Consider the following 18,205-nt stretch of genomic DNA (forward strand, 5'->3'; position numbering starts at 1 on the left):
TCTTTGGAGAGTGGGAGGAAACCGAAGCACCTGGAGAAAACCCATGTAGGTCACGATGAGAAAGCACAAACTCCGTACTGAGAGCACCCCGTAGTCAGGAACGAACCTAGGTCTCTGGTGCTGTTGGGCAGCAACTCTACCGCTGTGCCACCATGTTGCCCTTTTCCTTTGCTTTGGAGCTGGACGTTTAGAAAATACCTTCCAACTTGCAAGTTTCCCTTCAGGCAAATCAGTGTAGGATAGAGACAGTAACAGAGAGGATGATGTGACCGTGTTGAATTAAGAATGGGGAGAGCTTTGTAAGGACCAAAATAAACTTGGGCAGGGTCGTCTGTACATTCTGTGTAGGCGTACCATGGCTTTGGAAAGGACTCTGTTAAACTGGCACAGTAGTACAGCTGTACAGATGCTGCCACAGCTCCAGACACCCGGGTTCGATCCTGACCTTGGGTGCTGCCTGTGCGGAGTTTGTACGTTATCCATGTGAATCTGTGGGTTTCCTCCAGGTGCTCTGGTTTCCCCCACATTCTCCAAAGATGTGCGGGTTTGTTGGTTAATTGGCGTCTGGTTTTTTTAAAAAGTCCCTCATGTAGGGAGTGGATGAAGTGGGATAGCGTAGAAATAGTCTGAATGGGTGATCGCTGGGCCGAAGGGCCTGTTTCCATGCTGTCTCTCTAAACTAGGGTTGCCAACTTCCTCACTCCCAAATAAGGGACAACGGGTGACGTCACCGCCCCGCGCCCCACGTGACCTCACCCAGCCAGCGGCCACGTGCTCCCGCTGCACCAATGGCGGCCGGGAGGCGGGTTGCTATGCAACCTCCGTTAGGCGGCGCCCGGGCCCACACTGTCCGGGACTACAGTGGCCCCCGGGATAACAGTTGCCCCGGGCCTACAGTGTCCAGGCCTACAGTGTCCAGGCCTACAGTGTCCGGGCCTACAGTGTCTGGGCCTACAGTGTCCGGGCCTACAGTGTCCGGGCCTATAGCGCCGTCCGGGCCTAATACAGGCAAGGGCAGTCCCGTACAGGACAAACCAATTTAACCCAAAATACGGGATGTCCTGGCTAATACGGGAAGTTGGCAACCCTACTCTTAAACTAAACTATTAAAGATTTGGAGGCTGGAATTCTTGTGTAGTTGCATGACTTCTGCTGTCAGCAAAGTGAGACGAGCAAGGATTGGGTTGACTGTTACAGTCAAGAGTGTTTAATTGTCATTTGTCCTGCAAGGGAACAATTAAATTCTTACTTGCAGCAGCACAATGATATGTGAAGATAGTACTCTGTAAACACCATACAGAACAACAACAAAAAGTTCTGGGAAAAAAAAGGCAAATAAACAATCAATAATAGTGCAAGGACAAAAAGATGCACCCAAGTCTTTGTAGTTCAAAGCGTATTTGGAGGTTGCAGCGTTTAATAGCCTAGGGAAGAAGCTGCTTCCTGAACCTGGACGTTACAGTTTCCAGGCTCCTGAACCTTCTTCCCGATGGCAGGGGTGAAACGAGAGTGTGGCCAGGGCAGTGTGGGTCTCTGATGATGCTGGCTGCCTTTTTGAGGCAGCGACTCCTGAAGTTCCTGTAGATCTCTGATGGACGACTCTGGCCTATTTCAGTCATCTTTCCGTGCAGTCAGGTTTGCATAGGGCAGCTCAGTCAACACTCAACATGGCTGACGCCTGCTGCCCACTGTGTGACTTATGGGTCAAGCAGGGCGGCGCAGTGGCGCAGCGGTAGAGTTGCTGCCTTACCGCGCCTGAAACCCGAGTTCAATCCTGACGACGAGTGCTGTCTGTACGGAGTTTGCACGTTCTCCCCGTGACCACGTGCGTTTTCTTCAGAGTGCTCCGGTTTCCTCCCACATCACAAATACGTGCAGGTTTGTAAGTTAATTGGCTTCTGTAAATTGTCCCTAATGTGTGGGATGATCACTGGTTGGCTTGGTATCACAAAATGCTGGAGTAACTCAGCAGGTCAGGTGAGGGCGTGCAGCGTAGGTTTACTAGGTTAATTCCCGGAATGGCGGGACTGTCGTACGTTGAAAGACTGGAGCGACTAGGCTTGTACACACTGGAATTTAGAAGGATGAGAGGAGATCTTATCGAAACGTATAAGATTATTAAGGGGTTGGACACGTTAGAGGCAGGAAACATGTTCCCAATGGAGCAGGAAACATGTTCCCAATGTTGGGGGAGTCCAGAACAAGGGGCCACAGTTTAAGAATAAGGGGTAGGCCATTTAGAACTGAGATGAGGAAAAACGTTTTCAGTCAGAGAGTTGTAAATCTGTGGAATTATCTGCCTCAGAAGACAGTGGTGGCCAATTCTCCGAATGCATTCAAGATAGAGCTGGATAGAGCTCTTAAGGATAGCGGAGTCAGGGGGTATGGGGAGAAGGCAGGAACGGGGCACTGATTGAGAATGATCAGCTATGATCACATTGAATGGCGGTGCTGGCTCAAAGGGCCGAATGGCCTCCTCCTGCACCTATTGTCTATTGTCTATCTAGGAGAGAAGGAATGGGTGACGTTTCAGGTTGAGACCCTTCAGACCCGAAAAGTCACCCATTCCTTCTCTCCAAGATGCTGCCTGACCTGCTGAGTTACTCCAGCATTTTGTGATACCTTCGATTTGTACCAGCATCTGCAGTTATTTTCCTACTGGTTGGCATGGACTCGGTGGGCTGAAGGGCCTGTCTCCACACTAACATCTCTAAAAAAACGACATAATGTACAGAAGCGACTAAGTTATTTTGTCTGGAGATGATAGAATACTCCTGAAATAATAGAAAGAACATGTTCCTTTGTCCTGTACAGGTGTGGTTCAACAATAAAGGTTGGCACGCCATGGTGAGCTTTGTGAATGTTATGAATAACGCAGCACTGAGAGCAAACCTTCCACCGGGAAAAGACGCGAGAATGTTTGGGATCACAACCTACAACCACCCGCTCAACCTCACTAAAGAACAGCTCTCTGAAGTTGCATTGTAAGTAGTGCTTAAAGCCTACAGGTACTTAAATACTACCAAAGACACAAAATGCTGGAGTTAGGATTTTTTTTTGTAACTGCAGATGCTGGAAATCTGAAACATAAATAGAAAATTATGGAAACACAGCGAAGGTCAGGCAGCATCTGTGGAAGGAGAAACGGTTAATATTACAGATCCGGGACACTTCATCGTAACTCACTTCCGTTGAATTATTTCCTCTTCAACATATGCTGCCCGATCTGCTGGTGTTTCCACCATTTTGTTTGTTTTCATATTTAACAACTTCCTCTTAAAACATTGGCTTGGTGTCCATTTTCTGATTATGCTTCTGTAAAGCAGCTTGTGATCTTCGGTGATAAAGATTTAGCCTTATCATCTGATGATGGTCTTATCATCACCCCATCAGGGCAGCACAGTGGCGCAGCGGGTAGAGCTGCTGTCTTACAGCTGCAGAGACCCGGGTTCGATCCTGACTAAGGGTGCTGTCTATACGGAGTTTGTACGTTCTCCCTGTGATCGTGTGGGTTTTCTCCGGGTGCTCCGGTTTTCTCCCACGCTCCAAAGGCGTATAGGTTTGTAGGTTAATTGGCTTTGGTAAAAATTATACAGGGTTGTACAGGGCCCTAGTGAGACCGCACCTGGAGTACTGTGTGCAGTTTTGGTCTCCAAATTTGAGGAAGGATATTCTTTCTATTGAGGGCGTGCAGCGTAGGTTTACTAGGTTAATTCCCGGAATGGCGGGACTATCATATGTTGAAAGACTGGAGCGACTAGGCTTGTATACACTGGAATATAGAAGGATGAGAGGAGATCTTATTGAAACGTATAAGATTATTAAGGGGTTGGACACGTTAGAGGCAGGAAACATGTTCCCAATGTTGGGGGAGTCCAGAACAAGGGGCCACAGTTTAAGAATAAGGGGTAGGCCATTTAGAACTGAGATGAGGAAAAACTTTTTCAGTCAGTGAGTTGTGAATCTGTGGAATTCTCTGCCTCAGAAGGCAGTGGAGGCCAATTCTCTGAATGCATTCAAGAGAGAGCTAGATAGAGCTCTTAAGGATAGCGGAGTCAGGGGGTATGGGGAGAAGGCAGGAACGGGGTACTGATTGAGAATGATCAGCCATGATCACATTGAATGGCGGTGCTGGCTCGAAGGGCCGAATGGCCTCCTCCTGCACCTATTGTCTATTGTCTAAGATGTCCCTAGTGTGTGTAGGATAGTGTTGGTGTGTGGGCCTGTTTCCACCCTGTGTCTCTAAACTAAACTAAACAGCATAGAAGTAAGTGGTTAATTGGAATTCACCAGCTAGGAACTCACAAATGTTTTCTTTTAGTGATTTTTATTCAGTTGTCGGTTTCTTGTAGCTTTTGATGTTCAAATGCAGCTTAGGGAAGAAGTGCTAACTGGAGTTACTGCTTGCTTGACGGCATGTTGATTTCCACGTCTAACACGGACTCTGCTCCTTCTTGCAGGATGGCCACCTCTGTTGATGTGCTGGTCTCCATCTGTGTTATCTTCGCCATGTCCTTTGTGCCAGCCAGCTTTGTGCTCTTCCTCATCGAGGAGCGGGTCAGCAAGGCCAAGCACCTGCAGTTTGTTAGCGGCGTGAAACCCGGCATTTATTGGCTTGCCAACTTTGCCTGGGATATGGTAAGTGCAACAGTTTTACGGTTTAGCTTATTGCCTGAGGTACAGTGAAAAGCTTTGGTTGCGTGCTCGCCAGTCAGCAGAAAGACAATACATGATTACAATCGAAGGAAGACACAAAATGCTGGTGCCACTCAGCGGGTCAGGCAACATCTCGGCAGAGAAGGAATGGGTGACGTTTTGGGTCAAGACTCTTCTTCAGACATCTCTTCCATCTTTTACCACATGATTCCAATCGGTCCATTTACAGATATATGATAAGGGAACAACGTTTGACGCAAGCTAAAGCCAGCTAAGTCCAATCAAGGAAAGTCCGAGGGTCACCAAATAGGTGGATAGTAGTTGTGGTAGGATGGTTCAGTTGCCTGATAATAGCTGGGAAGAAACTGTCCCTGAATCTGGAGGTGTGCGTTTTCACATTTCTATACCTCTTGCCTGATGGGGGAGGAGAGGAAGTGGCCGGGGTGCGACTGATCCTTGATGATGCTGCTGGCCTTGCCGAGGCAGCGTGAGGTGTAGTTGGAGTCAATAGAAGGGAGGTTGGTTTGTGTGATGGTCTGGGCTGCTGTGTCCACAATTTTGGGGATGGTGGAGCTCGCAATAGAATGACAGAAACAAAAATGGGAATAATGGGCACAGTTCAAAATAGTATATATTTTCACAGGTCTAGGACCCATCATGAGAAGTGGAAACCTGAGACGGGACATGCGCAGGACTTTGTGTGTCTGCCTAGACGTCCACAACAGCTCTGGCCCGTACGAGTAAATGCTTTCGATGGGATTGTCAACAGCTTGGCACACTGGTGCAGCATTAGTGCCAGTGACTCAAGTTCGATCCTGACCCTGGGTGCTGTCTGTACAAAGATTGTGCGTTCTCCCATGTTACTGTGTGGGTTTTCTCCAGCTATTCTGCTTTCCCCCCTCAATCCAGGTTTGTAGGTTAATTGGCTTCTGTAAAATGGTCCCGACATTTGTAGGATAGAACTAGTATTTGTCGGGGTATTTGTAGGTCGGCGCGCACTAGTTGGGCCAAAGAGTCTGTTTCCATGCTGTGTATCTAAACTAAACAAAATTAGTCTTAGTTTTAGCTTTGGAGATACAATGTGAAAACAGGCCCTTCGGCCCACCGAGTCCACCCTGACCACCGATCCCCATACATTAGCACTATCCCGCACGCATAACTTACAATCTTTCCCAAAGTCAATCAACCTACGTCTTTGGAGTATGGGAAGAAACCGGAGCACCAGGGGAAAAAACCCACAGGGTCACAGGGAGAACGTACAAACATTGTCCAGACAGCACCCATGGTCAGGATCGAACCCGGGTCTCTGGTGCTGTAAGGCAGCAACTCTACTGCTGCGCCAAAGTGAATAAATCACGGATTAGTTTCAGGTGATCTTTGTAAAATCCCTTTCAGATATGGTTGACAAATGACTCTTGCTTTGTAAGACAGGACTATGAAAGGGTGAAAATGACTCTGGTAGAACACAGGACAAGATAAAAAAAGCATTTATTGAATTGTTCTTTGAATGGGGACAGACTAATAACCAGTGACACTTCTCTTCCAGTGTAATTATGCAGTTCCTGCTACAATGGTTGTCATTATCTTCATTTGCTTTCAACAAAAGTCCTACGTGTCTGCGTCCAACCTGCCAGCGCTAGTCCTCCTGCTCTTCCTCTACGGGTGAGTCGGGACCATTCGTCGGCTCAGAGCTACCTGTGGCGTCGAGTTTGTGAAAATCGTCTATGGATCCTCCAGAGATTCCTCGGGTCGACGCTTGGTTTCACGTGTGTTGATTCTGTTCCCTCAGGTGGTCCATCACTCCCCTCATGTATCCAGCCTCCTTTTTGTTCAGCATCCCCAGCACGGCCTATGTGGTGTTGACCTGTGTTAACCTGTTCATCGGCATCAATGGCAGTGTGGCCACTTTTGTCCTGGAGCTCTTCACAGACAAAGTAAGATGACCCTTTTCCTGCCCTGTAGCATTATTCAGAAATCATAATGGAAGGGAAGTGTGATTTATTGATAATGTGGTGTCCTACCATTGCATTCACTCACTTATGTATCAACCAAAACATTATGACCACCTGCCCAATAGGCTGTTGGTCCTCCGTATGCAGCCCCATACGCAGCAGGGTGCGATGCACTGTGTATTGTGATACATTCCTCCCGTGACCACCATTAAAATTTTCTGCGACTTGTGCCACAGTCGACCTTCTGTCGGTTCAGACCAGACGGGATAGCCTTCGCTGCCCTCGCGCATCAATGAGCCTTGGGCGCCCAACACCCTGTTGCTGGTTTGTGGTTTGTCCCTCCTCGGACCACTGTCGGTAGGTACTCACCACTGCTGAGCGGGAGCACCCCACAAGCCTTACCGTTTCAGAGATGCTCTGACCCGGTCGTCTGGCCATAACAATTTGGCCCTTGTCAAAGTCGCTCAGGTCTTTACTCCTGCCCATTTCTCCTGCATCCAATACATCAACTTCAAGAACTGACTGTTCACTTGCTGCCTAATATATCTCACCCCTTGACAGGTGCCATTGTAACAAGATAATCAATGTTATTCATTTTACCTGTCAGTGGTCATAATGTTTTGGCTGATCGGTGTATCTGGGTTGCACAATGGTGAAGTTACAGTGCCAGCGACCCGGGTTTCGATCCTGATTACCAATGCTATCTGTGCGGAGTTTGTACGTTCCCCCTATGACCGTGTGGGTTTTCTCCGGGTGCTCCGGTTTCCGCCCACATTTCAAAGAATGCAGGTTTGTAGGTTAATTTCTATTAGTCACAGAGTGTAGGTTTGTAGGTTAATTGGCTTTGGTAAAATTGTAAATTGTCCCTAGTGTGTGTGTGGAACAGTGATAGTGTCCATGTATCTCGAAAGTCTAAAGTATTAGTACTGAAGTACTGTAGAAACAAAGAACTGCAGATGCTGGTTTATACCAAAGATAGACACAACGTGCTGGAGTAACTCAGGCAGCATCTCTGGAGAAAAAAGAATGGATGGCATTTTGGGTCAGGACCCTTCTTCAGACACTGGTACTTATGTCAGCAGGCTATTTACATCCACCTGGTAGCATCCACGATGCTTGCCGGAACAGCACAGGAATTAATTCCTTTCTATTAGTCACAGAGTCATAGAGTGACACAGTGTGGAAACAGGCCCTTCGGCCCAACTCGCCCACACTGGCCAACAATGTCCCAGCTACCCTAGTCCCACTTGCCTGCGCTTGGTCCATAACCCTCCAGACCTGTCCTATCCATGTACCTGTCCAACTGTTTCTTAAACGATGGGATAGTCCCAGCCTCAACTACCTCCTCTGGCAGCTTATTCCATACACCCACCACCCTCTGCATGAAAAAGTTACCCCTCGGATTCCTATTAAATCTTTTCGCCTTCACCTGAACCTATGTCATCTGGTCCTTGATTTCCCCTACTCTGGGTAAAAGACTCTGTGCATCTACCCGATCTATTCCTCTCATGATTTTGTCGTTTTCCGTGGTGCTTCACGATTAGCGTCCAACTGCATGACCTTGCTGGATGCAAAATAACTCCGCTTCTCGCTTCACGTGAAGGAGAACACATTGGACAATTCAGATGAGCAGGATACAGGCCTGAAGTGTAAGCCTACAGCGAGTCACAATCCCTTCCCAACTGGGAGAAACATTAGCAGCATCACACCCAACACTATCACTTAATCAATGCTCGGGAACGTGACGGGAAAAATATTTAATGTTTCACTGTGTCTTTATTTCCTCTCTCTGCAGAAATTGAATGATGTCAATCGAATCCTGAAGAAAGTCTTCCTCATTTTCCCGCATTTCTGTCTGGGCCGAGGACTGATTGACATGGTGAAGAACCAAGCCATGGCTGATGCCTTGGAGAGGTTTGGTCAGTAATTGTTTCTAATGATCTCCTTGAGTCTAGTCCGTCCAGTTCTGCTTCAGTTCAGTTGAGTTTATTGTCACGTGTACCGAGGTACAGGGGAACGCTTTTGTTGCGTGCTAACCAGTCAACCGAAAGACCATACATGATTACAATCGATCTATCTACTTCAATTCTCCTTCCACGGTTGCCAAACACTTTAATTCTCCTTCCCATTCCCACACAGACCTTTCTGTCCTAGCCTCCTCCATTGTCTAAACGCAAATTGGAGGAATAGCATCTCATATTTCGCTTGGGCAGCTTACAGCCCAGTGGTATGAATATTGACCTCTAACTTCAGGTAGCATCGGCATTCCACCGCTCTCTATCCCCCCCCCGCAATCCAAGTCACACTAGCTTCTCATTTTCACCAAACAGCTAACAGCTGTTAGATAGACACAAAAAGCTAGAGTAACTCAGCGGGACAGGCAGCATCTCTGGAGAGAAGGAATGGGCGACGTTTTGGGTCGAGACCCTTCTTCAGATCTCGACCCGAAACGTCACTCATTCCTTCTCTCCAGAGATGCTGCCTTTCCCGCTGAATTACTCTAGCTTTTTGTGTCTATCTTCGATCCATTAACAGTGTGGAGAATAGAGATTTAAGCGTGTGGAGCGAATGTAATATGAGTTTGTGGATCTGTTTCTGTGGCTAGCACGCAAATAGTCACTTGTGTTGGATGCCCTGTAGGGATGAGTTGTTCCTACCACTTTAGATGATGGTTTTCAGATTCTGGCACTTTCAAGTAAGTTCCAAATTCTCTTGAGCAGCAAACAGCATTGTGTGGGTGCTCCCCTTATGTTCCAAGTGTGCAAGTATAAGTTGCACAGAGTTAACAGCAGAGAAACTGACCATTCGGTCCAATCTGCCTTTCTGTCAACTTGAGCATTTCCACATTCTAATTACATCTTCAAAGGTTATAATAATAAAAAGGTCATAATGATAGGAGCAGAAATAGGCCGTTCGGCCCATCGAGTCTACCCCGCCATTCGATCATGGCTGGTCTATCTCTCCCTCTAAACCCCATTCTCCTGCCTTCTCTCCATAACCCTTGACACCCGCACTAATCAACAATCTATCTCTGCCTTAAAAATATCCATTGACTTGGCCTCCACAGCCTTCTGTGACAAAGAACTCCACAGATTCACCACCCTCTGCCTAAAGAAATGTCTCCTCATCTCTTTCCTAAAGGAATTTCCTTTAATTCTGAGGCTATGCCTCAAGTGCTAGACTCTTCCACTAGTGGAAGCATCCTCTCCACATCCACTCTATCCAAGCCCATCTGTCTCCGTAGTGCGTACTCCAATGCTCCAATGCTTCCCTTTGTGACCATTCCATTGGCAGTGAGTTCCATTCCTCAGCGCTCCTTGTGTGAAGAAACTACTCATTAAATCTTTTCAAGACAGAGATAGATAGATTCTTGGTTAGTACAGGTGTCAAGAGTTCTATGGGAGAAGGCAGAAGAATGGGGATAAGAGGGAGAGATAGATCAGCCACGATTCAATGGCGGAGTAGGCTTGATGGGCTGAATAACCTATTTCTGCTCCTATCATTTATGGTGCACCAGAGATTTTAGAGCATGATTTTGGGGGTAGTATGCTGGCATGGGTTAAGAATTGGTAAACTGACTGAAAGCAGGCTAGGAATACATAAGGGCGGTAGAGTTGCTGCCTTACAGCGAATGCAGCGCCGGAGACTCAGGTTCGATCCTGACTACGGGCGCCGTCTGTACGGAGTTTGTACTTTCTCCCCGTGACCTGCGTGGGTTTTCTCCGAGATCTTCGGTTTCCTCCCACACTCCAAAGACGTACAGGTTTGTAGGTTAATTGACTGGGTAAATGTAAAAATTGTCCCTAGCGTGTGTAGGATAGTGTTAATGTGCGGGGATCGCTGGGCGGCGCGGACTCGGTGGGCCGAAGGGCCTGTTTCCGTGCTGTATCTCTAAAAAAAATATATAATAATAAATAAATAAATAAATGTCATCTTTGGATTGGGGAAACTGACCAATAGGTGTCACAGGGATTAGTGTGGAGGACCCATTTGTTCACAATCTATTCGATCTGTTGAATGAGGAATCCTGTGTAGAATAACTCGTTTTATTGATGGTGTAAAAATCGGCAGTTAGTGGGACTGTGAAGAGGATGTGGAAAAATGGTCCTTTTAGAAAGGAGGTGGGGAGGATTTTTTTTTTCATTCAGAGGGTGGTGAATCTGTGGAATTAATTGCCACACACGGGGTGAAACGGGTGAAGTCATTGTGAATTTTTAAGGCGGAGATTGACAGGTTCTTGATTAGTACTGGTCTCGGGAGAAGGGGCTTGGGAGGGAAAGGGTGGCACTATTGACATAGCAGTAGAGCTACTGCCTTACGGGTGCCGCACGCAGTTTGTACGTTCTCCCTGTGACCTTCGCGGGCTCTCTCCGAAATCTTCGGTTTCCTCCCACACTCCAAAGACGTACAGGTTTGTAGGTTAATTGGCATGGTGTAAATGTAAAATGGTTCCCTGGTGTGTGTCGGGTGGTGTTAATGTGCGGGGATCGCTGGTTGGCACGGACTCGGTGGGGGGAAGGGCCTGTTTCCACGCTGTGTCTCTAAACTAAGATAGATCGGACATGATTGAATGGTATAGTACACTCGATGGGCTGAATGGCCTATTTCCGCTTCTATGTCTTATGGTCTTATGACTCTGGGGGTTACTACACTGATATTTATAACAAATCGTTCCGGTTTAATGAACATCGTTTAAGTTTGTTTGACGATGACCAAGGAATTTCCACCTCAACGTTTGCGATGTGTCTCCCTTGCAGGAGAGAAGCAGTTTGTGTCTCCGCTGTGCTGGGACCTGGTGGGGAAGAACATGTTTGCTATGGCTGTCCAGGGGGCTGTCTTCTTTCTGTTCACCATTCTACTGCAGTACAAGTTCTTCATCAAAATGAGGTGAGATTATCTTCTGCGGGTTTAAGGATTTGCTGCCAAATCCTTCCTGGTAAAAAGAAAATCACCACCAGTCAGTGCCGGTCGGCACTCTCGTGATGCGGTGAGCTTGTCCCAGTTCTGCTCAAGACGTGGCTTGTGAAATTCTACAGCAACAAAACGTGGCAACGTGTTAAACCTTTAAACATTAAAACTAAATGTGTCTAACTGGAGTATGAGGGGATATTGCTGACTCAGGGACAGGTGTATGTTTAATACTATAGTCTTAGTTTAGTGAAGAGATACAGCGTGGAAATAGCCCCAATGGCCCACTGAGTCCGCACCGCCCAGCTATAGCCGCACATTAATACTACCCTACACACACACGCGCACACACACACGCACACGCACACACACTAGGGACAATTTTACATTTATACCAAGCCGATTAACCTAGAAACCTGCTCGTCTTTGGAGTGTGGGAGGAAACTGATGATATCGGAGAAAATCCACGCAAGTCATGGGGAGAACGCACAAACTCCGTACAGACAAGCACCCTTAGTCAGGATCGAACCCGGGTCTCTGTGGCGCGGTTAGGCAGCAACTCTACCGCTGCGCCACCGTGCCGGGCAGAAGAGTAGGTGATGCTCAGAGGTAATTTAGTGTCACACTTGCAAACTTGAGGCGAACACTGTAATTATTCAAGGGGTGACAGGCGGGGGGGCGTTAAGGTTGTGGTTTTTAACTTTGTTTTTGGGCTACACTAAGCAGCCGATCCACTGTGCTCCCTCCATCCACAGGCCGATGTCATTGAAGCTTCCACCATTGGAAACAGACGATGAAGACGTAGTCAGAGAGAGGCAAAGGGTCATGTATGGTGGGACCGAAGGTGACATTCTGGTGATCAAAGACCTCACCAAGGTAAAAGGATGTTTACTCTGTGAACAACTTTCATCGGATGACTGCCTCTATAGAATTTACTTTGGACTCTGCAGTGTGGAAACAGGCCCCTAGGCCCATTGTGTCCACACCGACCAGCCCATACACTAGCACTACATTACACACTAGGGACAATTTTTACAGAAGCCAATTAACTTACAAACCCACATTGTGGGGGTCGTAAACATAGAAAACACAGAAAATAGGTGCAGGAGGAGGCCATTTGGCCCTTCGAGCCAGCACCGCCATTCATTGTGATCATGGCTGATCATCCACAATCAGTAACCCGTGCCTGCCTTCTCCCCATATCCCTTGATTCCACTAGCCCCTAGAGCTCTATCTAACTTTTTAAAAAATTCATCCAATGAATTGGCCTCCACTGCCCTCTGTGGCAGAGAATTCCACAAATTCACAACTCTCTGGGTGAAAAAGTTTTTTCGCACCTCAGTTTTAAATGGGCTCCCCTTTATTCTTAGACTGTGTGGCCCCTGGTTCTGGACTCCCCCGACATTGGGAACATTTTTTCCTGCATCTTGCTTGTCCAGTCCTTTTATAATTTTATACTTTTCTATAAGATCCCCTCTCATCCTTCTAAATGTAGCGTGGGAGGAAACCGGAGCACCCAGAGAAGACTCTCGGGGAGAACGTGCAAACTCCGCACAGACAGCACCCGTGTTCGGGGTCTGTGGCGCTGTGAGGCGGCAACTCTACCGCTGCGCCACTCTGCGCCCATTTTTTTAGAAATCTCTTGATAGTGTTGGCACGGGCAATGCTGAGTCAAACAAATCAGAGTCCCAGGATACACAAGAGGCTGCAGATGTTGGAATCTGGAGCAAAGACAAGGAGAGCTGCTGGAGGATCTGAGCAGCAGATCCACGATCAGGCAGGTCTGTGGATTGAAATGGGCAGTGGACATTCGGTGCCGAAACCCTTCATCTACCCACGTTAAAGTCTCCAACTCCAAAACGTGGATTGTCCATTTCCGTCCACAGATGCTGCCTGACCTGCTGAGTTCTTCCAGCAGCTCTCCTTTGACAACAGAGTGCCAGGTTGAAGGTTCTCTGTTAAGTTGGCTGATCTCAGTTGGAACAGTTTCAGAGATTCTGATCCCACGTTTTGTACAGTAATGGTAGTAATCACAGATCTGCCAGGGAATGAGTGATTGTACGTGCGGGGAAAGTTGTTTTTAGCCACTGTGGGAGGTGCCTGGAACATGCTGCCAGGGATGGTGGTGAAGAGGCTTTCAGATCGGCAATAGACAATAGGTGCAGGAGGAGGCCATTCGGTCCTTCGAGCCAGCACCACCATTCAATGTGATCATGGCTGATCATTCTCAATCAGTACCCCGTTCCTGCCTTCTCCCCGTACCCCCTGACTCCGCTATCCTTAAGAGCTCTATCCAGCTCTCTCTTGAATGCATTCGGAGAATTGGCCTCCACTTCCTTCGGAGGCAGAGAATTCCACAGATTCACAACTCTCCGACTGAAAAAGTTAAGGCACATGGGGACAGAGGGATATGGATCGCATGCAAGCAAAAGAGTTTCATTTGGCATCCTGTTTCTGCATAGACAAGAAGGGTCGGAGCTGTACTGCACTGTGCCCCTGTACTGCACTGTGCCCCTGCGCTGTACTGCACTGTGCCCCTGTGCTGTACTGCACTGTGCCACTGTACTGCACTGTGCCCCTGTGCTGTACTGCACTGTGCCCCTGTACTGCACTGCACTGTGCCCCTGCTCTGTACTGCACTGTGCCCCTGTACTGCACTGTGCCCCAGTACTGCACTGTGCCCCTGTATTGCACTGTGCCCCTGTACTGCACTGTGCCCCTGTACTGCACTGTGCCCCTGTACTGTACTGCACTGTGCCCCTGTACTGCACTGTGCCCCTGTACTGCACTGTGCCCCTGCTCTGTACTGCACTGTGCCCCTGTACTGCACTGCCCCTGCTCTGTACTGCACTGTGCCCCTGTACTGCACTGTGCCCCTGCCCTGTACTGCACTGTGCCCCTGCTCTGTACTGCACTGTGCCCCTGTACTGCACTGTGCCCCTGTACTGCACTGTGCCCCTGTACTGCACTGTGCCCCTGTACTGCACTGTGCCCCTGTACTGCACTGTGCCCCTGCTCTGTACTGCACTGTGCCCCTGCTCTGTACTGCACTGTGCCCCTGCTCTGTACTGCACTGTGCCCCTGTACTGCACTGTGCCCCTGCCCTGTACCGTTCTCTGTTCTAAAGAGAGGACTCATCAAACATACCTGGGTACCGTGGAAAAGAGGGCCTCACGCTCACAACACCTGAGACTCTTTGCCAATGTCTTCAAATGGAGAATAAATAGCGCTGGAAATACTCAGCAAGTCGAGCCTCACCCGTGGGAGAAAACCAGAGTTAACATTCTTGGTCAAAGACCTTTGTTTTTTCCCCGTTTGTCTACTATTGACTGCTTGAAGTCAAAGCAAGGTTTTTCTGTATTGGGTATCAAAACAACCATAAAGCTACTGCCATGTCCAGCCATTAAACCACTTTCATTTCCCTCCAGGTTTACAGAAGGACAAAGAAACCAGCTGTGGATAGATTGTGCGTGGCCATTCCCCCAGGAGAGGTGAGAGACGGCCTACGTGGCACACTGTGGGCATCTCCAACCCACAGCGTCACTTTGTCTAACTTCGTATACGAATATTGATTTCTCCAACTTCAAGTTGTATGAATATTGATTTCTCCAACTTCAAGTTGTACGAATATTGATTTCTCCAACTTCAAGTTGTACGAATATTGATTTCTCCAACTTCAAGTTGTATGAATATTGATTTCTCCAACTTCAAGTTGTATGAATATTGATTTCTCTACCTTCAAGTAACCTTGGCATCTCCCCTCTCTCTCCATCCCTCCCCCAACCAAGTCGTATCAGCTTCAAAGTCATCTTGTTGAGTCTCATTATCTGTAACTCGTTGTCACCTAGCACACAGCTAACAATGGCCCGTTTCCTTTATCATCGTTATTTTCTTGCATATTTTTCATTCATTTGTTCTATATCTCTCTACATCACCATCTATGTCTCTCGTTTCCCTTTCCCCTGTCTCTCAGTCTGAAGAAGGGTCTCGACCCGAGACATCGCCCATTCCTTGTCTCCAGCTCCAGAGATGCTGTCTGACCCACTGAGTTACTCTGGTTTTTCTAGTGTGTATCTTTAGTTTAAACCAGCATCTGCAGTTCCTTTCTACACATCAATCTGTCAGCACTGGATATCACTTACTTCTATCCAGTAACATTGCTGGAAAGTGTAGTTGTATAATTATCAAGTTTGGGGGACATTTGATTCAGCTCTGTGTCTTTTCTATTGTTGAAGTGCCTAATAAAACAATACCTCCTTGGGTATTTTTATAGAAATACATACCAAGGACAGATGTGTTTAAAAGTGAGCCCAATATTCACAAGAACCAAATCAAGTTGATCAAATATTTTGGGTTAGTTTATTGTCACGTGTACTGGGGTACAGTAAATAGTTTTTTTTGGTTGCATGCTAACCAGTCAGCAAAAAAAACTATACATCATTACAATCAAACCATCCACAGTGTACAGATACAAAATAAAGGGAATAATGTTTAGTGCAAGATAAAGTCCAAATAAAGACAATAGACAATAGGTGCAGGAGTAGGCCATTCGGCCCTTCGAGCCAGCACCATCATTCAATGTGATCATGGCTGATCATTCTCAATCAGTACCACCTTCCTGCCTTCTCCCCATACCCCCTGATTCCGCTATCATTAAGAGCTCTATCTAGCTCCCTCTTGAATGCATTCGGAGAATTGGCCTCCACTGCCTTCTGAGGCAGAGAATTCCACAGTTTTACAACTCTCTGACCGAAAAAGTTTTCCCTCATCTCCGTTCTAAATGGCCTACCCCTTATTCTTAAACTGTGGCCCCAGGTTCTGGACTCCCCCAACATTGGGAACATGTTTCCTGCCTCTAACGATTGTCCAAGGGTTTCCAGTGAGTTAAATGGGTGGTCAGGACTGCTCTCTAGTTGGTGATAGGATGGTTCAGTTGCCTGGTAACAGCTTGGAAGAAATTGGAGAAATAAATGGATATTTCTCATTTCTCTAAATTATTTTTTAACGTATCTGAAGGCTCTGGGCCATGTAGTTCTAAGCAAAGGTGGTCATCGAGAAATTGCTGTTACCTACTGTTATCTACACTGTGTGGACTGTGAAGAGGATGTGGAAAGACTTTAGGGGATACCATACTCCATTACTTACAACCAGTCATTCAGGTTTAATGAACATTGCATCTTTAGGTAGATTTGAAGTTGACCAAGGAATCTCCATCTCAACGTTTGATCTGCACTCCATGTAGGCGACATGGGATGCAAGACACAAAATGCTGGAGTAACTCAGCGGAATAGGCAGCATCTCTGGATAGAAGGAGCGGATGGCGTTTCGGATCGAGACCCTTCTTCGAAACGCCACCCATTCCTTCTCTCCAGAGATGCTGCCCGTCCCGCTGAGTTACTCCAGCATTTTATGTCTGTCTTCGGTGTAAGCCAGCACCTGCAGTTCCTTCCTGCGCATGGGATGCAGTCTCGGTTGCATTGTATTGAATGAATCTCTCCTGAGCCGTCATTTCCATTGCAGTGTTTTGGACTTCTGGGGATTAACGGAGCTGGAAAAACATCTACCTTCAAGATGCTGACGGGAGACACTGAGGTCAGCAGTGGTGAGGCCTTCCTTGATGGATATAGGTACAAACTGCTTGGTGATTCCTGAAAATTAAACTGTGAAGCCAGCGGGCAATGTACAAGTGTCGAGTCCAAGGTGTTTCATTGTCGTATGTCTCAAAACGGAACAGTGCAATTTCTACTTGCACCAGCGCACTGAACATAGTGCTCTGTAAAACCCATAATAAACAAAAAAAGCTTATGTGTATACATTAATAAAACAGACAAATAAATAAACAATAATAGTGCAAAGGCAAGAAAAAATAATGCCCCCAAGTCTGTATAGTTCAGAGCCTATTTGGAAGCTTGTAGTGTTTAATAGGCTGATGGTTGTCAGGAAGAGGCTGCTCTTGAACCTGGATGCTACAGTTCTGAGGCTGCTGTACTACCTTCCCAATGGCGGGAGTGAAATGAGCCATTTTTAATTTCTCTAAATTATTTTTTAATGTATCTGAAGAGGTTCTGGTCTTCTTCAGATACGTTCAAAACGTGGCAGGGTGGAAGTAGTGTAGACGGGGCATGTTGGTTGGCATTTGCAAGTTGGGCCGCAGGGGCTTTGTTCCACACTGGATGACTCTATGACCTGGTGCCACCCAGAATGGAAAAGGACCACGGACATATCTGGAGTCCAGTGTGGTCCAACCGAGGGCGATGATTGGGGAGTTGGAACGAGAGAGGGGCAACGCGGATAAAATTGGGGATGAAGTTCCAACTTTTTGAAAGATTTTGTTTAGTGCCAAAGCTTCTTTCCTCTTCCAGCATTCTGTCCGACATCCAGAACGTGCACCAGAACACCGGCTACTGCCCACAGTTTGACGCCATCAACAAACTGCTGACCGGCCGAGAACACCTCGAGTTCTACTCTCAGCTGCGTGGGATTCCCGAACACGAAGTCGCCAAGGTATGTCGACCTTTATAAAGTCTGAGGCAGTCATGCTGCAGAATAAAGACCAGAATAGGGCGGCACGGTGGCGCTGCGGTAGAGTTGCCGCCTTACAGCGAATGCAGCGCCGGAGACCCGGGTTCCATCCCGACTACGGGCGCCGTCTGTGCGGAGTTTGCACGTTCTCCCCGTGACCTGCGTGG

At 47.5% G+C, this 18,205-nt stretch overlaps 1 protein-coding gene across 5 annotated transcripts in view; it reads left to right on the forward strand.

The window, feature by feature from the left end:
• The window catches only part of LOC144607304 (phospholipid-transporting ATPase ABCA1-like), a 150,753-nt gene that overhangs the window by 120,059 nt on the left and 12,489 nt on the right, over positions 1-18,205 (forward strand). For all 5 annotated transcript variants that reach the window (XM_078424046.1, XM_078424050.1, XM_078424049.1 and 2 more), the window contains 10 exons: positions 2,815-2,984; positions 4,461-4,638; positions 6,203-6,318; positions 6,446-6,590; positions 8,404-8,527; positions 11,366-11,495; positions 12,272-12,392; positions 14,945-15,007; positions 17,037-17,143; positions 17,879-18,020. In XM_078424046.1, coding sequence (XP_078280172.1) covers positions 2,815-2,984; positions 4,461-4,638; positions 6,203-6,318; positions 6,446-6,590; positions 8,404-8,527; positions 11,366-11,495; positions 12,272-12,392; positions 14,945-15,007; positions 17,037-17,143; positions 17,879-18,020 — 1,296 coding nt within the window. The remainder of the gene's footprint in view (positions 1-2,814; positions 2,985-4,460; positions 4,639-6,202; positions 6,319-6,445; positions 6,591-8,403; positions 8,528-11,365; positions 11,496-12,271; positions 12,393-14,944; positions 15,008-17,036; positions 17,144-17,878; positions 18,021-18,205) is intronic.

This window comes from Rhinoraja longicauda, chromosome 28 (genome assembly GCF_053455715.1).
Source record: "Rhinoraja longicauda isolate Sanriku21f chromosome 28, sRhiLon1.1, whole genome shotgun sequence".
In the NCBI taxonomy this organism is placed as follows: domain Eukaryota; kingdom Metazoa; phylum Chordata; class Chondrichthyes; order Rajiformes; family Arhynchobatidae; genus Rhinoraja; species Rhinoraja longicauda.